The 23,670-nt window shown below is 45.0% G+C and overlaps 1 protein-coding gene across 1 annotated transcript in view; it reads left to right on the forward strand.

Annotated features, from left to right (window-relative positions):
- Positions 1-5,474: 5,474 nt before the first annotated feature.
- SF3B2 (splicing factor 3b subunit 2) overlaps positions 5,475-23,670 on the forward strand; it is a 73,812-nt gene continuing 55,616 nt past the window's right edge. The window contains exons 1-2 of the mRNA XM_073605163.1: positions 5,475-5,585; positions 19,246-19,283. Coding sequence (XP_073461264.1) covers positions 5,567-5,585; positions 19,246-19,283 — 57 coding nt within the window. The 5' untranslated portion in view covers positions 5,475-5,566. The remainder of the gene's footprint in view (positions 5,586-19,245; positions 19,284-23,670) is intronic.

A 23,670-nucleotide genomic window follows, 5' to 3' on the forward strand; every position in this document is an offset into this window, starting at 1 on the left:
ATAGCACTGATCGCTGTATAAATTTCAATGGTCCCAAAATAGTGTCAAAAGTGTCCGATGTGTCCACCGCAATGTCGCAGTCACAATAAAAATCACAGATCGCCGCCATTACTAATAAAAAAAAAATATAATAAAAATGCCATAAATCTATCCCCTATTTTGTAGACGCTATAAATTTTGCGCAAACCAATCTATATGCTTATTGCGTTTTTTTTTTTTCTTTTTACCAAAAATATGTAGAATAATACATATTGGTCTAAACTGAGGAAGAAATTCGTTTTTTTAAATATTCTTTTGGGATATTTATTATAGCAAAAAGTAAAAAATATTGTTTTTTTTTTCAAAATTGTCGCTCCTTTTTTGTTTATAGCGCAAAAAATAAAAACCGCAGAGGTGATCAAATACCACCAAAAGTAAGCTCTATTTGTGTGAAAAAAAAGGACATCAATTTTATTTGGGTGCAACGTTGCACGACCGTGCAATTGTCAGTTAAAGCGACGCAAAAAGTGCTCATGTCAGGAAGGGGGTAAATCCTTCCGGGGCTGAAGTGGTTAAAGTGTGCTTGTAACTCTACAAAAAAAAAGAGATCCTGTTCCTTTATATCAGATTAAACCGGAGACTTACTTGTGCTGTCTACTCTGCCCCTCTCTAAACTTTAAAAAAACCTGTGTGATCCTGCCACTTCTCCTGTGTCCCCTTCTCCGTACTGACCACGATAATCATGGCTTCTGAGCCCTATTTACCATAGTCAGTTTACATCCCTCCGTCATCCACAGCTCTCCTCTGTCCCCCTCCCTCCCTGTCAGCTCCTGGGCATTTGTCTCCACCCACTGCCGCTATTAGTAGAAATATAATATTAGAAAGTAACACTCCCAGTCTCTCTATTAGATGTAGTCATAACACACAGGACGCAGTGTTTTATTAAAACCAAGCTCTTAAAAACCTTTCTAGAGCTATCTTCCGGCTGGTTACGTGACTCCCGGCCGGTCTCTTACTCCAATCCGCGGGCTACAGCAGGAGGGACTAAGATCTCCCTCTGACGTCAGCCCGGGAGGTCACGTGGCCGCTCAGCACTCCTGCTGTAGCCTGGGGATTGGAAAAGGAGACTGAAGATAGCTCTAAAAAGGTATTTACAAGCTTGATTTTAATAAAACACTAACCCTGTGTGTTATTACTACATTTAATAGAGGGTCTGCCAGTGATTTACATGTTTTTTTGTGGTAACAACCACTTTAAGTTGCAAAATCTGTTTTTTTTTTTTTTTTTTTTTTTGTACAAAGTCCATGAAAACAACCCGTGCTGATAGGCAGAGAAGGGAAAAAAATGGAAGCTGATTTGGTTTATATGCAGAAGTGTCCCTGATTTTGCACTCTCCAGCTTTAGTAAATAAACTCCAGTGGGGAGGATTCCTTAATCCACCTTGATTGAGTGGATGAGGAAATTGGTTCAGTTTTTTCATCCAGTCTGTTGGCTGAACAGAAAAACTGAGCCATATATGGCCAGCCTAAATTTTGTCCCCATCTGTTTGCGGGCCAGTTCATGCAGGAATGAGCGCTCCCGTGTGGTCCGGGTTTGACAGCCCATTCCTTTGAATGGGCTGCTAAACACACAGAAAAGTGCAGAAAGTAGTGCCGATCATGCAGCACCAAACCACATGGTACTGCATAGTTGCCAACTTTGTGTAAAAATTTTTAGGGACACTTTTTTGGCTATAGGCGGAGTCTTGCTATAATTAGGGGTGGGGCATGTGTTTGTGGGTGTGGCGGTGAAAATGGGCGTGGTTAACGCAAATAGTAGGCGTGTCTTAAATGGCCGTGGCTCAAAGGGTGTGTGGTTAGAGTCTGAGATGAATGAGGGATGGAGAAGGAAAGGGGAGGGAGAGGGATGGAGGGACAGCAGCCCCAGATCCTACACAACAATGGAAATATGTGTATTCTAGAAAGTTTAACAATCAGCAGATAAAGATACTCCAAACACCTGGTGTTAGCACTTCAATCATCCCGACACCATGGTTGTTATGGTGTCAGGATGATTGAAGTGCATTATTTCTATTATTACATTGTAATATAAAATTAAATCATTCAACTCACCATAATGCCTAATCAGTGGCATCCCTGAGCGTGTCACCTGCCACGTCGCCTGCCACCAGCAGAGTCCTTCCTTGCATCAGGTGCCCCAGCAGAGTCCATTCTTGCATCAGGTGCCCCCAGCAGAGCCCCCCCTTACATCAGATGTCTCCAGCTATGCCCCCTCACATCAGGAGTCCCCAGCGGAGCCCCCCCTCACATCAGGAGTCCACAGCGGAGCCCCCCCTCACATCAGGAGTCCACAGCGGAGCCCCCCCTCACATCAGGAGTCCGCAGCGGAGCCCCCCCTCACATCAGGAGTCCGCAGCGGAGCCCCCCCTCACATCAGGAGTCCGCAGCGGAGCCCCCCCTCACATCAGGAGTCCACAGCGGAGCCCCCCCTCACATCAGGAGTCCACAGCGGAGCCCCCCCTCACATCAGGAGTCCACAGCGGAGCCCCCCCTCACATCAGGAGTCCGCAGCGGAGCCCCCCCTCACATCAGGAGTCCGCAGCGGAGCCCCCCCTCACATCAGGAGTCCGCAGCGGAGCCCCCCCTCACATCAGGAGTCCGCAGCGGAGCCCCCCCTCACATCAGGAGTCCGCAGCGGAGCCCCCCCTCACATCAGGAGTCCGCAGCGGAGCCCCCCCTCACATCAGGAGTCCGCAGCGGAGCCCCCCCTCACATCAGGAGTCCCCAGCGGAGCCCCCCCTCACATCAGGAGTCCACAGCGGAGCCCCCCCTCACATCAGGAGTCCCCAGCGGAGCCCCCCCTCACATCAGGAGTCCCCAGCGGAGCCCCCCCTCACATCAGGAGTCCCCAGCGGAGCCCCCCCTCACATCAGGAGTCCCCAGCGGAGCCCCCTCTCACATCAGGAGTCCCCAGCGGAGCCCCCACTCACATCAGGAGTCCCCAGCGGAGCCCCCACTCACATCAGGAGTCCCCAGCGGAGCCCCCCCTCACATCAGGAGTCCCCAGCGGAGCCCCCCCTCACATAAGGAGTCCCTAGCGGAGCCCCCCTCACACTAGGAGTCCCTAGCGGAGCCCCCCTCACACTAGGAGTCCCTAGCGGACCCCCCCTCACATCAGGAGTCCCCAGGGGACCCCCCTCACACCAGGAGTCCCCAGCGGACCCTCCCTCACATCAGGTGTCCCCAGTGGACCCCCCCTCACACCAGGAGTCCCAAGTGGAGCCTCCCCTCACACCAGGAGTCCTCAGTGGACCCCCCTTTACATCAGGAGTCCCCAGCGTAGCCCCCCTCACACCAGGAGTCCCCAGCGTAGCCCCCCTCACACCAGGAGTCCCCAGCGGAGCCCCCCTCACATCAGGAGTCCCCAGCGGAGCCCCCCTCACATCAGGAGTCCCCAGCGGAGCCCCCCTCACACTAGGAGTCCCCAGCGGAGCCCCCCCTCACATCAGGAGTCCCCAGTGGAGCCCCCCTCACATCAGGAGTCCCCAGTGGACCCCCCCCCTTACATCAGGAGTCCCCAGCGGACCCCCCCTTACATCAGGAGTCCCCAGCGGACCCCCCCTTACATCAGGAGTCATCAGCGGAGCCTGGTCTAACAGAACCCAGCTTCATCTCTCCCTGTACCTCATCCAAAAGACACCCGGATCTCTCTGTGCAGCTGACACACAGGGCGGAGGGGCGGCTGCAGATGATTACATCCTTGTGTTCAGTGGAGAGTGGGGAGGGTCCACCAATCCCTGCAGTCAATAGGCACACTGAAGAGAGAAGCCGATTGGCTGTCCCTCTCCTCTGCATTGAACACAAGGGGAAATAACACTCGTGGTGGCGGCGGCGGCCATGTTTGTGTAGCCGCTGCCGTTTTTTAGCAAAAACATTCCCGATTTTCTCGGGACAAACTCAACACCCCGGGAAAATTATCAGGACAAGCTTAAATCGGGACAAGGGTCCCAAATTCGGGATTGTCCCGGGAAAATCGGGACTGTTGGCAACTATGGTACTGCAATGTGTTTGCAAGATGCGTTTGGAGTACCATTAAGAATTAATAGCACCCGCACGCATTTCGCAAGGGTAGTGTGTTAACGTGCGGTGCAGGAAACATGCACAGAACAATCCGTCCCTGCACTGTCGGCGCTCCAGTGTGAATCAGTTTGAAAGGGTGGGTGTTGAATTGCAATATACAATAGGCTAGGTTCACACTGCTCCTGGTTCGGGACCGCGTGTAAGGCCAGGTTTACACTAGTGCGAATTCAGATGCAAATTGAGTCGCACAGAATCCCATGACAATGGAAATCACATGATTTTCTTTGGTGCCCTTCACATCAATGTAGTGCAGCACGGTGTGTTTTTGGACTCTGGTGTAATTGTAGCATGATTTTGGCCCTATAGGGTTCAGTGGAATCGCACCAAGACTTCATGTACTTACTTACTTCATGTACTTACAATGTGCATTACTTAGTGTATCCAGGTGAATAATATCTTGTTTTTTTTTCAGGACAACTTGGGCTTTCACTTGGTGGTAAATGGTAATGGATGTCTCCTGATTTTTTTTTTTATCAAAGGAAAACTTGCAGCACGCTCCCAGTACAAACACATGTACGCATATATGCGGCCCCACAGAAGAAGACCTGTGAGGCCAAATATATGTGTAAATGTGGCAGGAAGGGGTAACAAACACCATCCAGTTTCCTCCCCCTACCAAAAAATGCAGTGGTATGAAAAATGCAACCAAGTTGCACTACATAATTGCACTGAAATCAGATCAAATCGCAGCAGCTTTAGTGTGATCCTATTCTAAATCCCAAATTCCCATAACCGAAAAGTGCTTTTGCAGACGCACCACCAATTCTTATGCATAATTCTTATCCCCTGTGCATCAGAAAACGTGACACATTTTGGGGTGTGTGAAACCACATACTACAGAAGTCCCATGCAGTTCCATAGACGTGTTTTAAAAAAAGGGTCAGAGGCTTTCTTACCACCCACACTAGAGTTGCCACCTCATCCCTTTAAACCCGAACACATATGAATTACACAGGTTCTGAGGCTAATTAAATGCAGGTAAGGCACCATGTGAGTTTAATTACCACCTTAATCAGCCACAGAACCTGTGTAATTAATATGGGTTCAGGTTTAAAGGGATGAGGTGGCAACCATAACCCACACAGATGTGAATCTTTTATTATGGACCTTTGAGACTTTAACAAATGAACTATTTTTTGCAAGTAGAGGTGAAATATACCTGACTGGATATAGTGTAAAAGCTTGTTTAGGTAGAACACTCACATTAACTAAAAGATATAATTATACTTTGATCTTCTAAAAGAATATATTCGTATGAATAAAGACTATTGTCTTGTTCGTGCTGCATTTCCCGCGCAGTCACACGCTTTGTATTGACATAATTTCCGCCCTAGCCCGTGCCCTCCTCCAACATGGCGTTCGCTGCCTAGCTCCGCCTTTTCCATTAATCCCCAGTGGTGACGCGAATTCTCCGCGACTCTCAATACAGATACGTTTGCAGCAGTAACATGGCGGAAATATCTGAAGGTAAGAACATGGGCTTCCAATGTTACGTTTACCTGTCGAACAACACATGTTCTGTGTGGTTTACACCGAATAGTTTTCTCTAACGAGCTAACGTGTTGCGGAATGGAGCATGGAATTACAGAGCTGGTTTCAGCCTGCTATGTGCGGAGCTTAGCCCTTGTTCCAGGTTCTGTAGACGGTGTTCGGTGGGAAGGGCTCGCTCAGGCCGCTTACATTGTGTGTTACAGTCGTTGTGGTTAGATGTTTTCCAATGAAGGAGTTGTCCAGTTATCAGCTGGCGTTCCTATAAAGTTTTCAGGGGTGTTACTGAGGATCCAGAAACTGAGGATGCGCGTGTTGGGCAGTCTCAGAAGAAAGCATATTTGTATTGTGGATATTATTATTATTTTATTATGTATGTATGGATCTAATCGTCCATTTGTTTCTCAGGCAATGTATGCTGCATTTCACAAATAATAATAGGTTCATCGCCAAAACTAAATTCCTAGATAATAATCAATGAATGCCACCATTTGGTGAGATATTTGTGCCTGCAGTTTCTTCAGAAACACATTTCTGGTTGTGTTGGATCTTGTCCCCCCACTTATGTTACTGCTGTGCCCTCCATTGATGTGGGGGTCCGCAGGAGGAGACAACCAGTGCTGGGAGGACATTGGATCTCACACTCCCACAAAATCCATTTCTGAAGAAACCTCTCCCATGAATATTTATACAATGGGGCGGTTTTCAGAGGCAGGTATTCATCTTCTTTGTTAAAGGCACACATTTTATCTGGAATTTTAGATAGCACTGGCTTAGAAGAAGTCTGCTTGTTTGTATGTACCTTACTTTCCTGTTTTAACCATTTCAATACAGGGCATTTTCACCCCCTTCCTGCCCAGGCCAATTTTCAGTTTTCAGCGCTGTAACATTTTGACTGACAATTGCGCAGTCATGCAACACTGTACCCAAATTAAATTTTTATCATCCCCCACCCCACAAATAGAGCTTTCTTTTGGTGGTATTAGATCACCTCTGTGGTTTTTATTTTTTGCACTGTAAATGTATATTTTATATGTTTGGGGGTTCCAAGTAATTTTCTATCAAAAAATACTGATTTTAACTTGTAAGCAACACATGTCAGAAAAAGGTTTAGTCTTTTAGTGGTTAAACTGACCATTTACAGACAGAAGTTCATTCCTTTTGATCTAAAAGTACAGAATGATACAATGGTTCTCCTTATCTCCAATGTTGAGATAAACTTGGCAGGCTGCCCAGATTTTTTTTTTTTCTTTTAGTTGTCAGAAGTGAGCAGAGAACTTTGCACTTGTTACATAGAATCGGAGAAATGCTTTTTTTAAGATCGGGAGGGGAGTAGAATCGCGAAGAGGATAAAAGAAAATTGCACCTTTACGCAAGACCTTTACCGAATACTCAATCTAAGTACAAACATCAGTAAATTATTAAGTCCGTATGCAAGAGGCCTAAGGCTCCATTCACATTTATGCACATGCAACAGAGTGTGCATGAACTTTCATATGTTTACATGCATTGCATTTAGAGAAGCCTATTCATTTCAGTGGGCTGACAAAAGACTTGCCTGACCCTTTTTGAAAATCACACCACATCAAAACATGTTACTTTGTTACTTCACGTTTTGCAACGCATTAGCCATTAGGACTTAATGGCATCACCGTGCGTCTTCAAAAAGGGCTGAGCAGTTTTGTGCATTGTAGTAAAGCTCATGGTTTTGCATGTGTTCTCTCAACGCACAAGTGTTAATGTAGCCTAATTCTGGAGAATTTTTTTCTTTGTATTGGGAAGAGGAAGAAGAGTCAACATTTCGGTCTCTGACCTCATTGGAAATATTTTTCCTCACTGGTTGGCTGTTAAAAGAGAAGTAAGGGTTTAAACATTTATTTATTTTTTTTTAGATTTATACTTACCTCGGTGGATGCAGCATCGGTCCCCCGGCACTTCTGCACTGAAAACCGAGCGATTTGAACATCGCCGATTGGTTTTCAAAGCTCTGAGCAGAGAGCTGTAGACTGTCAGCCACAGCTCTCTGCTCATCTCCCCACTCGCTTATTGGAGGGGGCAGAGAGGGGCGTCTCAGGCTCTCAGCGCCTCACAGAGAGGCTGAGACGGGTGCCAGTCCAGGCACCTGGCAGATCCAGACTCCCATTATTGGGATGACGCAGTGCCTGGACTGATATCCATGATGTCAGCAGAGAGCGGACTTCAGGTCGCTCTTGGCTAAAAATGGGTCACAGGAGTGAAAAACGAATTGCACTCCTGTGATCCATAGGAGAAGTCCAGCCAAATGAGCTTTGGCTGAACTTCTCCTTTTAAGACTGAAATTCAGAAATGTAGTCTCTTTGCAAAATGTTCTGGATTGTTATGGGTTAAGTACATTGAGGTATGTACTATCTCATGGATTTATATCTTTGCTTTATAATTTAGTGCACAATATGGCTGGTGATGGCGCCTAGATGGTGAATATAGAATCGTGTCCCTTTTAAAAGAGTGTAGACTCAAATAATATGGTAAAACAAAGGTAAAGATGTTGGCGCTAAAAAACACATAAGTTGTGATAAAATATATTTTAGGACGCATAATAAACCATGTGCATGATCAATAGCAAACTGATTAAAGTTCATTGTGATGATCCCAACACCATAAAAAACATGTAACGAATCTTCTAGTTTGTATCTTCAAATAAATGCTTCACCACGAGTGATCGTGAGGTAAATGGCAACTCACCTAAGGTGTTTGACCACTTTTTGGGGTAGGTCAAAATGCACTTTATTTGGATAAACCAGATAGATCCTGGGTTTGCATCTCTCCACTTTGGGACTCTTTGGAATAGACTGGCAATGTGGAAGACGGACTCCACCAGGGACACAAAAAGAGCTTTATGGCGTAGTATGTTTATTTAAAATGAAGCATAAGTTGCACTCACCTGTGACTGTGCCAATCCTGGCACTAAGGTGTCTACAGCCTGTGCGGATGGGTATACCAGGCTCGATCCACGCCTTGTTCTGGACATACTAGTTGGTTAGATGTCACATATGGGATCCAGAAATTACGAATCCCCACTCTGACGTACGTTTCACTGTACTGTTGTCAATTTACTGAGTGCCGAAAGCACAGCTATCACTAGTCTTGTATTGCTCTGATACTGGACCTTCTAGTCTCAGCTCTTACAGCTGCAGAGTCGCATTTAGCCACTGTGCCTGCCCCTTCCCTCCTCTCTAAGGCTACTTTCAGACTGGGGCGTTGGAGGCATCGGCATTTTTGCAGAGGTTTTTGGCCGCTAGCGGGTGCTTTTAACCCCCGCTAGCGGCCAAAAAAGGCTTAAAACCACCCGCTGCTGCGGCGCTATGCTGGCGGTTCGGCAGCACTGCCCATTGATTTCAATGGGCAGGGGCGCTTTAGGAGCGGTGTATTCACCACTCCTACAGTGCAGCAAAGATGCGGCTTGCAGGACTTTTTTTGGCGCCCTGCCAGCGCACCGCTCCAGTGTGAAAGCACTTGGGCTTTCCCACTGGAGTGAGAGGAAAGGGTATGCAGGCGCTATTTTTAGCGCTATAGCTCCTCAGTGTGAAAGCAGCCTTAGGCTTAATGTACACGGGACGTTTTAAGACCTCTGAAAGATTTAACTTGACAGATAGTAACCAACGTATAAAAACATAATTTTTGCTGTGTTTACATGCCACGTTTAGCTGTGTTTGCGTTTAGAAGCATTTTTCTTTTTTTGCTAATAGTCAAAAATGCCTGTAAATGAAACCCAGCTAAACACGACCGGATTTACACTTGTTTACGAGCTGTGTCAGACATTTGCCGTTGAGTTGGCCTCTGAACATCCTGAATGCTTTTTGTTGCTTTCCAAAAAATGCTTCCAAACTCAACTGCCTAGAAAATACTATAAACAACCCTAGTGTACATGTACTGATGAGATAGATAACATAGAGGAGAGTTCGAGGGCTGCTGAAAAGCACCCAACTGCTCCTCAATGTCCGTTTACAGCAGCAGTGTACATAAAGCCTTACGACCCAATCATAGAGTGCTGTGCATTATGTGAACCCATTCATAAAATACAAAGTCATCTGTAAAAAGACAGCAGATGGGAGGGGTGGGCAGAGATGCTGTGTGTGAGAAGGCAGTGTAGCAATAGCTGTACTCTTAGTGCTCAGTACAACTCGGATGTAAATTAAAGCGGGGGTCCACCTATCTATCTATCTTTTTTTTTTTTTTTTTTTTTTTTTTTTTTTGAGTTCATTCACAAACTTTTCTTCTCAGCATTACATACTCACATATTGTGTGTAATATGTCCGCCTGTGTCAGATTTCGTTGGAAAGAATAACTTATATTATTCACTGCAGGCGGTTTCCATCTTCATTGTGGGCATTTGAAGCCCACAAGCACTTATTTCCTGGATGTGGTGAATGCTGTGCTCCCAGCATTCACCGCTCGTTCCCGCACATGCTCAGTGGCATCCTGGGAAGCCTGAGACTAGCTCCCAGGAGTCTGGGAGAGGCTAGAAACACGCCTACTCCCACGGGAGGAGAACCAGGAAGTGCAAAGAAGAATAGAAAAATAAAAGGTAATTACGGCGATTTAAATTTTTTTAAACGGCATATCAGCATCTAGGCCAGGAAGAGAATACATACAGATATTGTTCAAAATTTGGGTGGAACTCCGCTTTAAGGAGATAAGTTTACAAGTTGGTATACACCTTGTTGACTTAACCCATATTAAGCCAGCAGAAACATTCCTGAAATTGACATTTTGAGTCTTGTGTAGTAATAAACCATTGTCAGGGTTTTCTCCCTTTGCCTTTCAGGACAGCACCTTGGAGAGAGCGTAGCTCCACCTCTTAGACAGGAAAAACTGCGTGGCAATGCCCCTTTAAAAAGCAGCTGCTTCCACCATGCCGTCAGTTTTAGCGTTTCCTCCGCCATGGTGGAAGCACTGCTTGGGGAACCAGAGGGGCTGCGCTCTCCCCAAGGAGAGGGCTTTGGCAGGACCTCCACGTTTGGGTACTCAGACCAGCCCAGCTCCCTCCCGCACGTGAGGGGGGTTCTCAGGTGTCCCTTCCTTCTCCGGCTCACAGGAGTAATGGTCTGCCGGAAGTTTTTCCACCCGGGGTGTTCGGGGGGTCCGCGGTTGTGCTCAGTAAGAGCGTCCATGCCAGGCCTCTGCATGGCGGCGCCGAATCCCAGACAGCGGATGACGCCAGTTCCGGTGGGTGGAGACTTCCGGCGGGGCGTAGCAGCGATTGGTTCCTGCTGCTGGAACGCAGGAGGAAGGGGCGGGTCCTCTGGCCGGGACTTCCTTTTGTTTGGCACATGGAGCTTAGTACACAGTGCAGCAGCTGCGGATTTCACTATGGAGACAGCGGAATTGTCAGCAGCAATGGCGGATGCAGGCGCCCAGGTGCCAGGCCCAGGTAGACACCTCTTTCCTTTTATATCACTGGGTGTTTTTATCTTTATATGGTTCAAAGCCTGCTGCTGTCTGCTATGGGGTAAAATTTTTCCATTAGCATTTCACCAAAGGAGTGAGACTCTGGGCACTTAGGATGTTGGCTGGAGGTACTACTTTTCTCTGAAGCCTTAGTTCTAAGGACCTGGCTTTTTCTTGTTTCTCTGTTTCAGAAAGCTACTGCCAAATCAGAGAGAACAGGGAGAAAGTGCCCCTCATGCAAAAATCCTTTAAGGGACTCTTGGCCCAAACCACTGTGCAAATCCTACATTGTGGATTTAGTAAAAGAAGAATCCTCACAAGAGTGCAAAGAACTCTTATCTTCTGTGAGGAAGGAATTAGCAGAGGCCCTAGGGACAGTGCGTTTCCTTGTGAAACGCGGCCAGAGTTCCAGCCAAGAACAGAGTTCTCACTCCATTTTCCCTCAGTCCACTTCCAGACAGGTGAAAAGTGAGTCGGAGGAGGAAAGGGAAAGCATTCCACCCTCAACCATTGATTCTGAGGTGGAGGAGGTGGAAGAAGAGTCAAGATCATCTAGATATAAGCTTTCACTTGAGGAGGTGGATGAAATACTCAAGGCAATTTATACTACCCTGGAGATCCAGGAAGAAAAAACTCAGCTGTCCGTTCATGACAAAATGTACCTGGGGCTGGAGGAAATTAAACACAGGGTGTTCCCTGTGCATAAGGTGTTAACAGACACTATTAAAAAGGAATGGAAGGATCCAGATAAAGGACAGTTTTTTTTCTAAAGCCCTCAAAAGGAGGTTTCCTTTTGAGGAGAATGAGGAACTGTTGTCGAATGAAAAACCAAAGATAGACGCTGCTTTTTCTCAAGTATCTAGGAAAACTTGATTTAGCTTTTGAGGACATGGGTGTTCTCAAAGATGCTATGGATAAGAGGGCAGATGGGCTACTGAAGAAAGCCTGGGACGCATCTCTAGCTAATCTTAAGCCAGCAATGGCGGCTACAGTTGTGGCTAGGAATCTGGAGTGTTGGTTAGATCAACTTAAAAATCATGTAGTTGCAGGTACCTCCAGAAAAGACTTATTGGAGTCCTTCCCTACTCTGCTTAAGGCAGTAAAATACATGGCAGATGCCTCTGCAGAATCTATCAGGATGTCAGCCAGGTCCTCTGCGCTTGTTAACTCAGCAAGAAGAGCACTCTGGCTAAAGACCTGGTCAGGGGATTCAGCTTCTAAAGTAAAACTGTGCGGAATTCTCTTTTCAGGAGACCTGATGTTTGGGCCAGAACTGGAGACTGTCCTTGACAGGACGGCAGATAAGAAGAAAGCTTTCCCACAGAAGAAGAAAACGGTACAGCAGAGGAAAAATGTTTGTTCTTTTCGACAAGCCGATAAGGAAAAGGACCACACACAGAAGAGACCATGGTCTTCTCAGAGAGGACGAGGTAGAGGTGGGGTACTCTTTAGAACCCCAGAACAAACCCCTAAAAAACAATGACCATCTAGTAGGGGGGAGACTACAGGACTTCTTACCAATTTGGGAAAAAACAACAAAGAGTCCTTTTGTTCTGGGGGTAATCAAAAAGGGTTATCAATTGGAATTCTCACAAAGTCCCCCAAATCGGTTTAACATCACAAACCTGCCAAAGGATCGGGAAAAGGCTCTGGCCATGAAGTCTCTGTTACAGGAACTGATGCAACAGAAGGTCATTTCCCGGGTTCCAAAAGATCAAGAGGGGAAGGGGTTTTACTCCCACATTTTTCTGGTCAAAAAGCCATCAGGAAAGTTCTGCCTGATTCTCAATTTGAAGGTTCTAAATCGATCCATAAAATACAAAAAATTCAGGTTGGATACGATTTTCTCAGTGAGGAACTTGCTAACCCCCAAATATCATATGGCTTCCATCGATTTGAGATGCCTATCTCCATATACCAATAGCGCCCCCATCACAAAGGTTCCTGCGTCTCGCAGTCAATCTGGGGGGGGTTTGGCACCTGCAGTTTCGGGCTCTGCCTTTCGGTCTTTCCTCCTCTCCCAGGGTATTCACAAAAGTGATGGAATCTTTGGAGCCCCTGAGGCTGAAGGGGATTTCAATAATACCCTATTTGGACGACCTGTTACTGTTTGCAGACTCAAAGGGTCAAGTAGAGGTCAACCTACAGACAGTTTAAACACATCTAAGAAGTTTGGGATGGCTTCTCAATCTTCAGAAGTCAAACTTAATACCATCTCAAATGGTAAGGTTTCTGGGGTACGAAATAGACTCGATAGAACAGAGAATTTTTCTACCCCAGGAGGAAATAGAAAAGATGCAGTTGACCCTGAAAACACTTCAATCCAACGCAGAGATCTCTGTAAGACAAGCCATGTCCGCTCTGGGACTGTTGATAGCGGCAATTCCTTCGGTACAGTGGGCCAGGTTGCATGCCCGTCCTCTGCATTCGGATATTCTGATACCAGGAACCTTTGGAGAAGAAATTCAACATGGGGGCAAGAGCAAAAAGATCGCTCTGGTGGTGGGAGGAACCAGGAAAACATTTCAAAAGGGCTTCCTTGGGTCTTTCCGGTAACCAGAAGGCTGACTACAGATGCCAGCGCATGGGGATGGGGAGCTCATCTGGAAGAAAAAACGATTCAGGGAGTTTGGACCAAACCAGAAGCGAGAAGATCTTCAAATTGGAGAGAGTTAAAGGCTGTTCACCTAAGCCTCCTCTCCCTCTGGGAATTTCTAGTGAATCAACATGTCCAAATATTGTCAGACAATATGACGGCAGTATTTAACAAAGCAAGGGGGCACAAAAAGCAAAACCCTAATGGGTCTAGCTCATCAGATCCTAAGATGGGCAGAAAACAATGTGGCCTCTCTATCAGCATTCCATCTGAAGGGGACGGAAAACACCTTAGCAGATCTCCTCAGCAGGAAAGAAATAAGGGAAGCAGAGTGGTCTCTCAATCAGGAATTATTTGAAACAATTTCCAGGAGTTGGGGTTATCCCCAGGTGGACCTCTTTGCAAAACAGGAAAATGCAAAAATACCAGTCTTCTTCTCTCTTCAGAGACAGGGTCAAGCTCTCGGAGTAGATGCGTTAGCTCACAAGTGGAACTTCCATCTGTCCTGCGCTTTTCCCCCGTTTTCAACTGATACCAAAGGTGTTAGCCAAATTCAGATTGGAGTCCACGGAGCTAATATTAATAGCTCCTTATTGGCCGAAAAGACCCTGGTTTTCAACCTTGATGAACCTCTCAGTGAAACCTGCTTGAAGATTACCAATCAGGGCAGATCTGTTGAGTCAGGGCCAAATTCTCCATCCAGATCCAGCTTATCTCAAACTAACAGCTTGGTTTCTGAAGAACAAATCTTAAGACAGAAGGGTTTATTAGAGAAGCTTATTTCTACCCTTCTTGCAAGTAGAAAAAAAGTGACGAGACATTTACTTTAAAGTCTGGAAGATCTATAATTCTTGGTGTTCCAGTAAAAACTTTGATTTTCGTACCACATTTTCAGTTTTGGAATTTCTTCAAGAGGGATTGGAGAAGGGGTTAGCAGTAAGTACGCTCAAGACGCAGGTAGCTGCTTTATCAGTTTTTTGGGAAAGAACCCTGTCGGGGGAACCTTTTTAATAATCAGATTTTTTTAGGGCAATGGCAAAAGTAAAGCCTAGACCTGTTATTAGTTTTCCCAAATGGGATTTATCTTTAGTTCTTCAGGGACTAACTAAGGCACCGTTTGAACCCATAGAAGAAGCATCATTAAGTTTCTTGACGTTAAAGACTATTTTACTGGTAGCAGTAACTTCCGCACGTAGAATTGGTGAGTTACAAGCCCTTTCAATTAAAGAGCCCTTTATGAGATGTCTACAGGATAGGGTAGTCTTAAGGACAGATCCAGCATTTCTACCAAGGTGGCTTAAGTTTTTCACCGTACACAGGAAATCATTCTCCCTACCTTTTTGTCTCCTTTACCTTCGGGGGCAGGAGAAGAAGCTTTCCATACTCTTGATGTCGGGAGGTGTCTGCTTAAATATCTGGAAGGAACAAAGAATCAGAAAGTCATCTTCACTCTTTGTTTTAATGGAAGGTACTCACAAAGGAGGTAAAGCTTCCAAGAGCACCCTCGGAAGATGGTTAAAGCAAGCCATTAAAGAGGCATACAAATCTTTGGGTCTGGAACCTCCGGAAAGGGTATTACCTCATTCTACTTGAGCAGTGGCGGCATCATGGGCAGAAAGGGCCGGGGCATCTCCTGAGCAAATCTGCAAGGCTGCCACATGGTCCAGTTTTTCGACCTTCATAAGGCACTACCACTTGGGTCTACTATTAGCCTCGGACCAATCATTTGGTAGGAAGGTTTTGCAGGCAGTAGTCCCACCCTGAAGTAAGTTTCTCGATTATCCTCTCCAAGGTGCTGTCCTGAAAGGCGAAGGGAGAAAACCTTAGACTTACCGGTGATGGTATTTCTACGAGCCTTTCAGGACAGCAGCCTACTTCCCTCCCTTGGTTATCATATGTGAAGTATAATTATAGGACCTGGTAATTGTCTGATTATATTTTCCAGCATGTCGGAGGATTTCTCGGTAACCACTGACAGCACGGTGGAAGCAGCTGCTTTTTAAAGGGGCGTTGTCACGCAGTGTTTCCTGTCTAAGAAGTGGAGCTGCGCTCTCTCCAAGGTGCTGTCCTGAAAGGCTCATAGAAATACCGTCACCGGTAAGTCTAACTAAGGTTTTTTTTTTTTGTTTTGTTTTTTAACCCTTTCCCACTTGACTAAAAATGCTTTATTTGTGGCATCAGTGGAAAGATTTTCCATCACTTGTCCATTAGTTCAGGAAATCGGGACACAAGCTCTAATTCATCTGCATTCCTCTCCAAAACAAAATGTTTTGATGAGTTGAGCTTTAAAGCAGAACTCCATGAGTGATCTTTTTGGCAAACTAACATTTGTTTAGTTTGACTCAATGTAATTATGCATATTTGATATCAAGAGGGGCCACTGGGGATGCTGAAAATCACTGTAGTAGGCTCTGCTGCATTGATACAGTCAGAGCCAAAATCCTCAGGGCGCTGTTGGATGCGGCGGAGATTGTAACATCGTCCGCTCCTTCCCATCCCTCGCAGTAAGAGAACTCCATTATATTCGCTGCAAAAAAAAACAAGGCATTGTCTAAATGGTTGCTGTGAAGAGTGAGCAGCGCTTGGAAGATTGCAGCTATCACTACAGTGAGGGAAAAATGTACAGTATTTTTTCCCCTGCTGATTTTGTACGTTTGCCCATTGACAAAGTGTTACCAATTGTTTTCTTGGTGATTATGCTCTCAGCTGCCTTGAGATTATTGATAAGATTCTCCTGTGTAGTTCTGGGCCGATTCCTCACCGTTTTTCATGATCATTGAAACTCCACGAGGTGAGATCTTGCATGGAGCCCCAGACCGAGGGTGATTGACAGTTATTTTTTGTGTCTTCCATTTGCGAATAATCGCACCAGCTGATGTCACTTTCTTGCCAAGCTGTTTGGCGATTTTGTCTTGTAGCCCATTCCAGCATTGTGTAGGTCTACAATCTTGTCCATGACCTCCTTCGACAGCTCTTTGGCCTTGGACATGGTGGAGAGATTGCAATCTGATTGCTTCTGTGGACAGGTGTCTTTTATACCGGTAACAAACTGAGATTAGTAGCACTCCCTTTAAGGGTCCTTTCACACGGGACGGATCCGTGATGATCCGCCCCGTGAACATCCGCTTGCTCAGTGGGGATCGCTCCGCCGCATGTTGGGCCTCTGTATGTGGCCAGGCTGTGTAAAATTCTTACACGCAGTATCGCCATACTCAAGAGTAACAATGTATTTTGGGGTGTCATTTATGCTATGTGTTAGAAATATCTAATAAATGAACAACTTTGTGTAAAAACAAAAATTAGTTCATTTTCTTTCCACATTTTCCAAAAACTTGTGGAAAAAAATGACAATCAAAAGACTCATAATGCCTCATAGATTATACGTTGGAAATTAATGTGTAACTTATGTCCCTAGAACACCTGATGGTGCTCCCTGCATGTTGGGCCTCTGTATGTGGCCAGGCTGTGTAAAAGTCTAACACGTGTGGCCACATACAGCGTTGTACTGTACACAAGCAACTTTACCGAATAAATATAAATATATATATATATATATATATATATATATATATTAGCAGAGAATAAAATGGAGATTGTTGCAATAGCGGTGTTTTAAACGCAAATTTTTGGAAAAGGGACACTTTTTCATGAATTTTAAAAAATCCAAAAAGTAAAGTTACCCCAATTTTTTTGTATGATGTTACGCCAAGTAAATAGATACCAAACATGTCACCCTTTATAATTGCACGCACTCGTGGAATGGCGACAAACTACGGTACCTATGAATTTCCATAGGCGACGCATTAAATTTTTTTTTACGGTTACCAGGTTAGAGTTACAGAGGATGTCTAGGGCTAGAATTATTGCTCTCGCTCTGACGATCGCGGCGATACCTCACATGTGTGATTTGAACACCGTTTACATATGCGGGCGCGACTTCCGTATGCGTTTTCTTCGCTGTGTGAGCTCGCGGGGACGGGGGCGCTTTTAAAAAAAAAAAAAAAAAAATTTTTTTTTTTTTTTTTACTTGTAAATTGTGTTTTAAAAAAAAACTCCTTTTTTTTTTTTTTTTTTTTTTTTTTTTTTTTTTAAATTTTATTGCTGTCACAAAGAATGTAAACATCCCTTGTGACAGTAATAGGTGGTGACAGGTACTTCACAGTATTCAGATCGCCGAAAACGGCGATTCTGAACACTCTATATTTTTTTAAAACCGGCGCCATTGGCAGCCGAGTAAACGGGAAGTGACGTCATGACGTCGCTTCCGCGTTTACATTGAGAAGGCTGGAACAAAGCCGCCCACAGCTTCATTCCAGCCCGCCCCCAGCCGCCGAAGGCGGCCGATTGGACACCGGGCTTCCCGATCGCACGGGAGGCCCGGTAAGAGCGGTGGGAGAGGGGGGATGTCCCCTCCCACTCCTCCGGTATAACAACCGAGCGGCTTTTAGCAGCATCGGTTGTTATACTCGGATAGACGATCGCCCGCTCTAAACAACGGTACCGGGATGATGCCTGCAGCTGCAGGCATCATCCCCGTATAACCCCGGAAAGCCGAGTACGCAGATGTGCGTACGGTCGGCGGGAAGGGGTTAAATAGATAAGCACCATCCTCTGGCCACATACAGAGCTGTGTACACCAGCAGCTTTACTGTACATACAGTATACACACCAGCTTTAAATAGGTGAGCACCAGACTCCTTAACATTGTCCCTGTGCCCATTTTTTGTTTTTTACCTTAAAATGTCTGCAACACAGAGGTACAGTATTCTTACTACTGTACTGTATTTGTTTTATGTTTACAGTACAATTTTTATAATTTTTTTTTTTTTTTTTTTTTTTTTTTTGCCGTAATCATTTTTATATGAATAAATGGTTGTGGAACGAATCAGCAGAGTTTCCATTATTCCCTATGGGGAAATTTGCTTTGATTAAAGAGTGCTTTGGATTACAAGCATGCTTCTGGAACAAATTATGCTCGCAAACCAAGGTTTCACTGTATTTATATGCTGTGTGAGAGAAATAACCTGTTAATATGACAATTTTGTGGAAAAAAAATCTTAATTTTGCAAAGAATTGTGGAAAAAAATTACAACTTTCAAAAAACTTGCCATGCCTCTCACTAAATACCTTGGACTGTCTACTTTCTAAAAATTAGTTAATTTGGGGGGTATTTGTACTGTCCTGGCTTGTTAGAGTCTCAAGAAATGAGAGGCCATCATAGACGTACATCAGGTGTGATCAATTTTCAATTGTATATTTTTTTTATTTTTTTTTTTACAAAATTTTCGGTCTTTTTTTCATTTATAGCGCAAAAAATAAAAACCTAGAGGTGGTCAAATACCACCAAAAGAAAGCTCTATTTGTGTGATATAAAGGACAAAAGTTGCATATCGGTACGGTGTTGCATGACTAATTGTCATTCAAAATGTGAGCGCACCATAAGCTGAAAATTGGTCTGGTTAGGAAAGGGGGTTTAAGTGCCCAGTGGGCAAGTGGTTAATGCATTAAGGTAAAAAGTGTGTAGGCTTTAGAATCGGTTTAACTAATTTTGGTCTTGCAGCAGATTAGCCAGTAAGTATATGGTTGTGTCAAATAATTGTGTATTTGTTGTTGCAGGTAGCAGAGATGACCTTCTGGAGCACACAGGTGTACAGGTACCTTTACAAAAAGCAGTGTCATTGTTCTGAACAAATACTTAAAGTGGAGTTCCACCCAAAAGTGGAACTTCCACTCATCAGATTCCCCCCCCCCCCCCCCTCCGGTGACACAGTTGGCACCTTTCAGGGGGGAGGGGGGTACAGATACCTGTATATTACAGGTATCTGTACCCACTTCCGGCATAGATAGCCGCAGAATCTGCGGTTATTTACGCCATTTCCTGCTCCCTCCCCGCTGCCTGCTGGGAAACACACGGGTCCCAGAGGCAGCAGGGACCATCCGTATTGCGCTGCGCAACTCGTGCATGCGCAGTAGGGAACCGGGAAGTGAAGCCGCATGGCTTCACTTCCTGATTCCCTTACCGAAGATGGAGGCGGCAGCACCCGAGGACGGAGAGACGCTTCGGCCTCGGGTGCCGACATCGCGGGCGCCCTGGACAGGTAAGTGTCCATGTTTTAAAAGTCAGCAGCTGCAGTATTTGTAGCTGCTGACTTTTAAAAAAAATTTTTTCGGCGGCGCTCCGCTTTAACCAGAGCAATACAATTAACACAACCTTATTAGCTTCCTACTAAAACACGTTTTCTTCCCACATGCATTGATTATTATTGTGGAACTATGGGCAAAATAAATGTGTGTTAGTTTTGTCAACTCCTGCCAGTAGATCTATTTTTTATTACCTTTAACAGGGTGACAGCACTGTTCATCCTGCTGTGAAATTGCTCATCATCATTGTCACCCTGTGGGCTGGGTTACTTAGGTGGACATAGTTACATAGTTAGGTTGAAAAAAGACAAGTCCATCCAATTAAACCATAAAAAAATAAATAAAATAAAAAATATTGTACAATCCCATAAACCCAATTCTATACCCACAGTTGATCCAGAGGAAGGCAAAAAACCCCAGCAGAGCATGTCTCCAATTTGCTACAGCAGGGGAAAAAATTCCTCCCTGATCCCCCAAGAGGCAATCGGATTTTCCCTGGATCAACTTTACCTATAAATGTTAGTACCCAGTTATATTATGTACATTTAGGAAAGTATCCAGTAGAGGTTGACTGATATGGGTTTTCTCTGGCTGATGCCGATATTTAGAAATCGCGGCGGCCGATGGCTGATATGATGCTGATTTTTTTTTTTTTTTTTTTATCTAACAGACCCCTTTCACACTGGAGGTGTTTTTCATGCGCTTTTGGGCTAAAAATAGCGCCTGTAAAGTGCCTGCAAAAGCACCCCCCCCCCCCCCCCCCCCCCTTAGTCTCAGTGCGAAAGCCCATGCGCTGGCAGGAAATGAATGGGCACCGCTGCCGAAGCACCTGCAAAGCGTTTCAGCAGCGGCGCTACACGGGCACATTTAACCCCTTCATCGGCAGCTAGCTGGGTTATAAGTGCCCCGCTAGCAGCCGAATAGCACCGTTAAAACTAGCAGTGTTTTGCCATCAACGTCTGCCCGCTCCAGTGTGAAAGCAGCCTTAAGTAATAAGTGATACAGAAAATTTCTTACATTTACACATTTATTAAACAAAACAAACCTCCAATCAGTTCACTTGTATGTGTAATTTAGATTAAAAAAAAAAACTATCTTAAATATTGAATACACAAAAACAGGTAATCCAAAACTTTTGTACGAAAAAAATGGGCTAACTTTACTGTTCTTAGTTTTTTTTTTTTTTTTTTTTTAATTCGTTAGTGTATTTTTTCCCCAAAAATTGCGCTTGAAAGACCGCTGCACAAATGCCACGTGTCAAAATATTGCAACAACCGCTATTTTATTCTCTAGCGTCTCTGTTAAAAAAATTATATATAATGTTTGGGGGTTCTATGCGATTTTCTAGCAGAAAATACTGGATTTTTACTTGTAAGCCATGTGTCAGAAAAGATTTTAGTCTTTAAATGGTTAAACTGAGAACTTCTACACAGGAGTTCAGTCCATTGATAAGTATAAACATTGTATCTCCTTGCTTTTTTTTTTTTTTTATCAGACTTGGCAGGCTGCCCAGATAGGTAGTCACTCCACAGGAAGACTTCAGGCAACTTGCATTGACTTCTATTACAGAAGTCATTTGCAAGTTGCTCTGAAGTTTTAAATCTGCCTTTTTTTAATCAGCACAATCAGCCGATGCCGATTTAATTAAAAAATGCCAAATATCGGCCGGCCGATATATCGGTCGACCTCTAGTATCCAGGCCTTTCTTAAAACAATCTATTGAGCTAGCCAGAACCACCTCTGGAGGGAGCCTATTTCACATTTTCACAGCTCTTACTGTGAAGAAACCTTTCCGTATATGGAGATGAAATCTCTTTTCCTCTAGACGTAAAGAGTGCCCCCGTGTCCTCTGTGTTGACCGTAAAGTGAATAACTCAACACTAAGTTCACTATATGGACCCCTCATATATTTGAACATGTTGATCATATCCCCCCTTATTCTTCTCTTCTCAAGAGTGAATAAATTCAGTTCCTCTAATGCTTCCTTATAGCTGAGTTCCTCCATGCCTCTTATCAGTTTGGTTGCTCTTCTCTGCACTTTCTTCAGTTCCCCGATATATCCTTTTTGAGAACGGGTGCCCAAAACTGAACTGCATATTCCAGATGAGGTCTTACTAATGATTTGTACTGGGACAAATTGATCTCTCTCTCTCTCTCTCTCTCTCTCTCTCTCTCTCTCTCTCTCTCTCTCTCTCTCTCTCTCTCTCTCTCTCTCGATCGAGTCCATACCTCTCGAGTCCATACCTCTCGAGTCCATACCTCTCGAGTCCATACCTCTCGAGTCCATACCTCTCGAGTCCATACCTCTCGAGTCCATACCTCTCGAGTCCATACCTCTCGAGTCCATACCTCTCGAGTCCATACCTCTCGAGTCCATACCTCTCTTAATACAGGAAAGGACTTTGCCCGCTTTGGAAACTGCAGCTTGGCATTTAATGCTATTATTGAGCTTATGATCTACCAAAACCCCCAGATCCTTCTCCACTACAGATTCCCCCAGTTTTAGTATATATTTGGGGAAGCCACATATAGGCTTACCAGCAAGAGCTAGCGTCTGCAAAGAGCCAAGGCATGGAGAGCCAACAGGAGGGAAGAGAAGAAGGGCACGATTAAAAAGCAAATCGGGGAAGGGGGGGTGGGTCGATAGAAGAAGCAGGAGCAGCCAAAGTGGAAGGGGACATTCCAGAAAAAAGGAGCCTACAAAAAAAAAAAAAAACACAAGTGAGCAATTGTCAATGTAATGACCATAGTGGCAGACCACAGCACCAGACCTCTGGGCTAGTTAATGGATTCAAGCACAGACATCTACATAGAGACCCAGCTCTAGGCAGTTATAAAACTGGTATTCCCCGGGCAAGTGGCCACAGCAGCAGGGGTTCCCGTCCACCCCATATGGATACCCCCAAGTAGGCACACGCACAAATAAACGCCTAAGCTGTTGGGTAGAGATATAGTAGTAGCAAGTCTTCCCTGATTGAATGTAATCTGTAAAGCAATCAATTAGTGTGTCTAAACCCAAAAAACAAACATTTAACCCGGGTTCACACCTATGTGAATTAGATGTGCGTTTCCCCGCATGTAATTCGCATAGCAGGAGAATGTGACTGGCTCCCTATGGAACCGGTTCACATATTTTCGGGGCGGCTGCGGAGCGCACTGCACAAAAACGCTGTGCGTCTTTGGCTCCGTTTCAGGGCCTAATTCAGGCATAGAATCGGCCCTGATTCGTCCCTAAAACAGGGAACAGGGATGCACATCGCTCCTGTGCGATCCGCAGCCTGGTATAGTGTGAACCTGGGCTTAAAGTGGAACCTCACCCTAAGGCAGGCCATACACAATGCAAATTTCTTTCCTGCACCCACAGGTTGCAGGAAAGAAATTCCCACAACTCCCCTATTAACACAGACATCGCTGACAGGGGAATCCCTCCTGTCAAGCAATTTGTCTGCTCCCGGCGGGGTTGGGTGGGGGAAGCCATCCCTGCCAGGAGATTATCACTAGCGGCTATACCAGCCGCCAATAATAATGGCAAGATAATTTGGTAGGCTGGTTGTGCCCAAGTTGATCGATCAACTTGGTATAGTCAGCCTGCTCATTAAAGGTGTATGGCCTGCCTAACTAATTATGGTGTGATATGATCAGCTGCAGTACTCAGTTAAAAACTAGCTTTCCAATACATTCCTAAAAACAGGTGTAACATGTTCCAATAAGGAGATGTTATGTAGTTCAGAGCAGGTATTTGGGAAAGCTATCCAACGTGTCCTGCACGGCACGCTCCCCAATTCCCTTGCGCGGAAAAGTTTTATCCTTTTATCATTTATTGTGGGGTCACGGTATACAAACGATATTTGTACATTGAAATCATATCCCCTTTCAAGCGTCTCTTCTACAGAGAGAATA

The sequence above is a fragment of the Aquarana catesbeiana genome, linkage group LG11 (genome assembly GCF_042186555.1).
Source record: "Aquarana catesbeiana isolate 2022-GZ linkage group LG11, ASM4218655v1, whole genome shotgun sequence".
In the NCBI taxonomy this organism is placed as follows: Eukaryota; Metazoa; Chordata; class Amphibia; order Anura; family Ranidae; genus Aquarana; species Aquarana catesbeiana.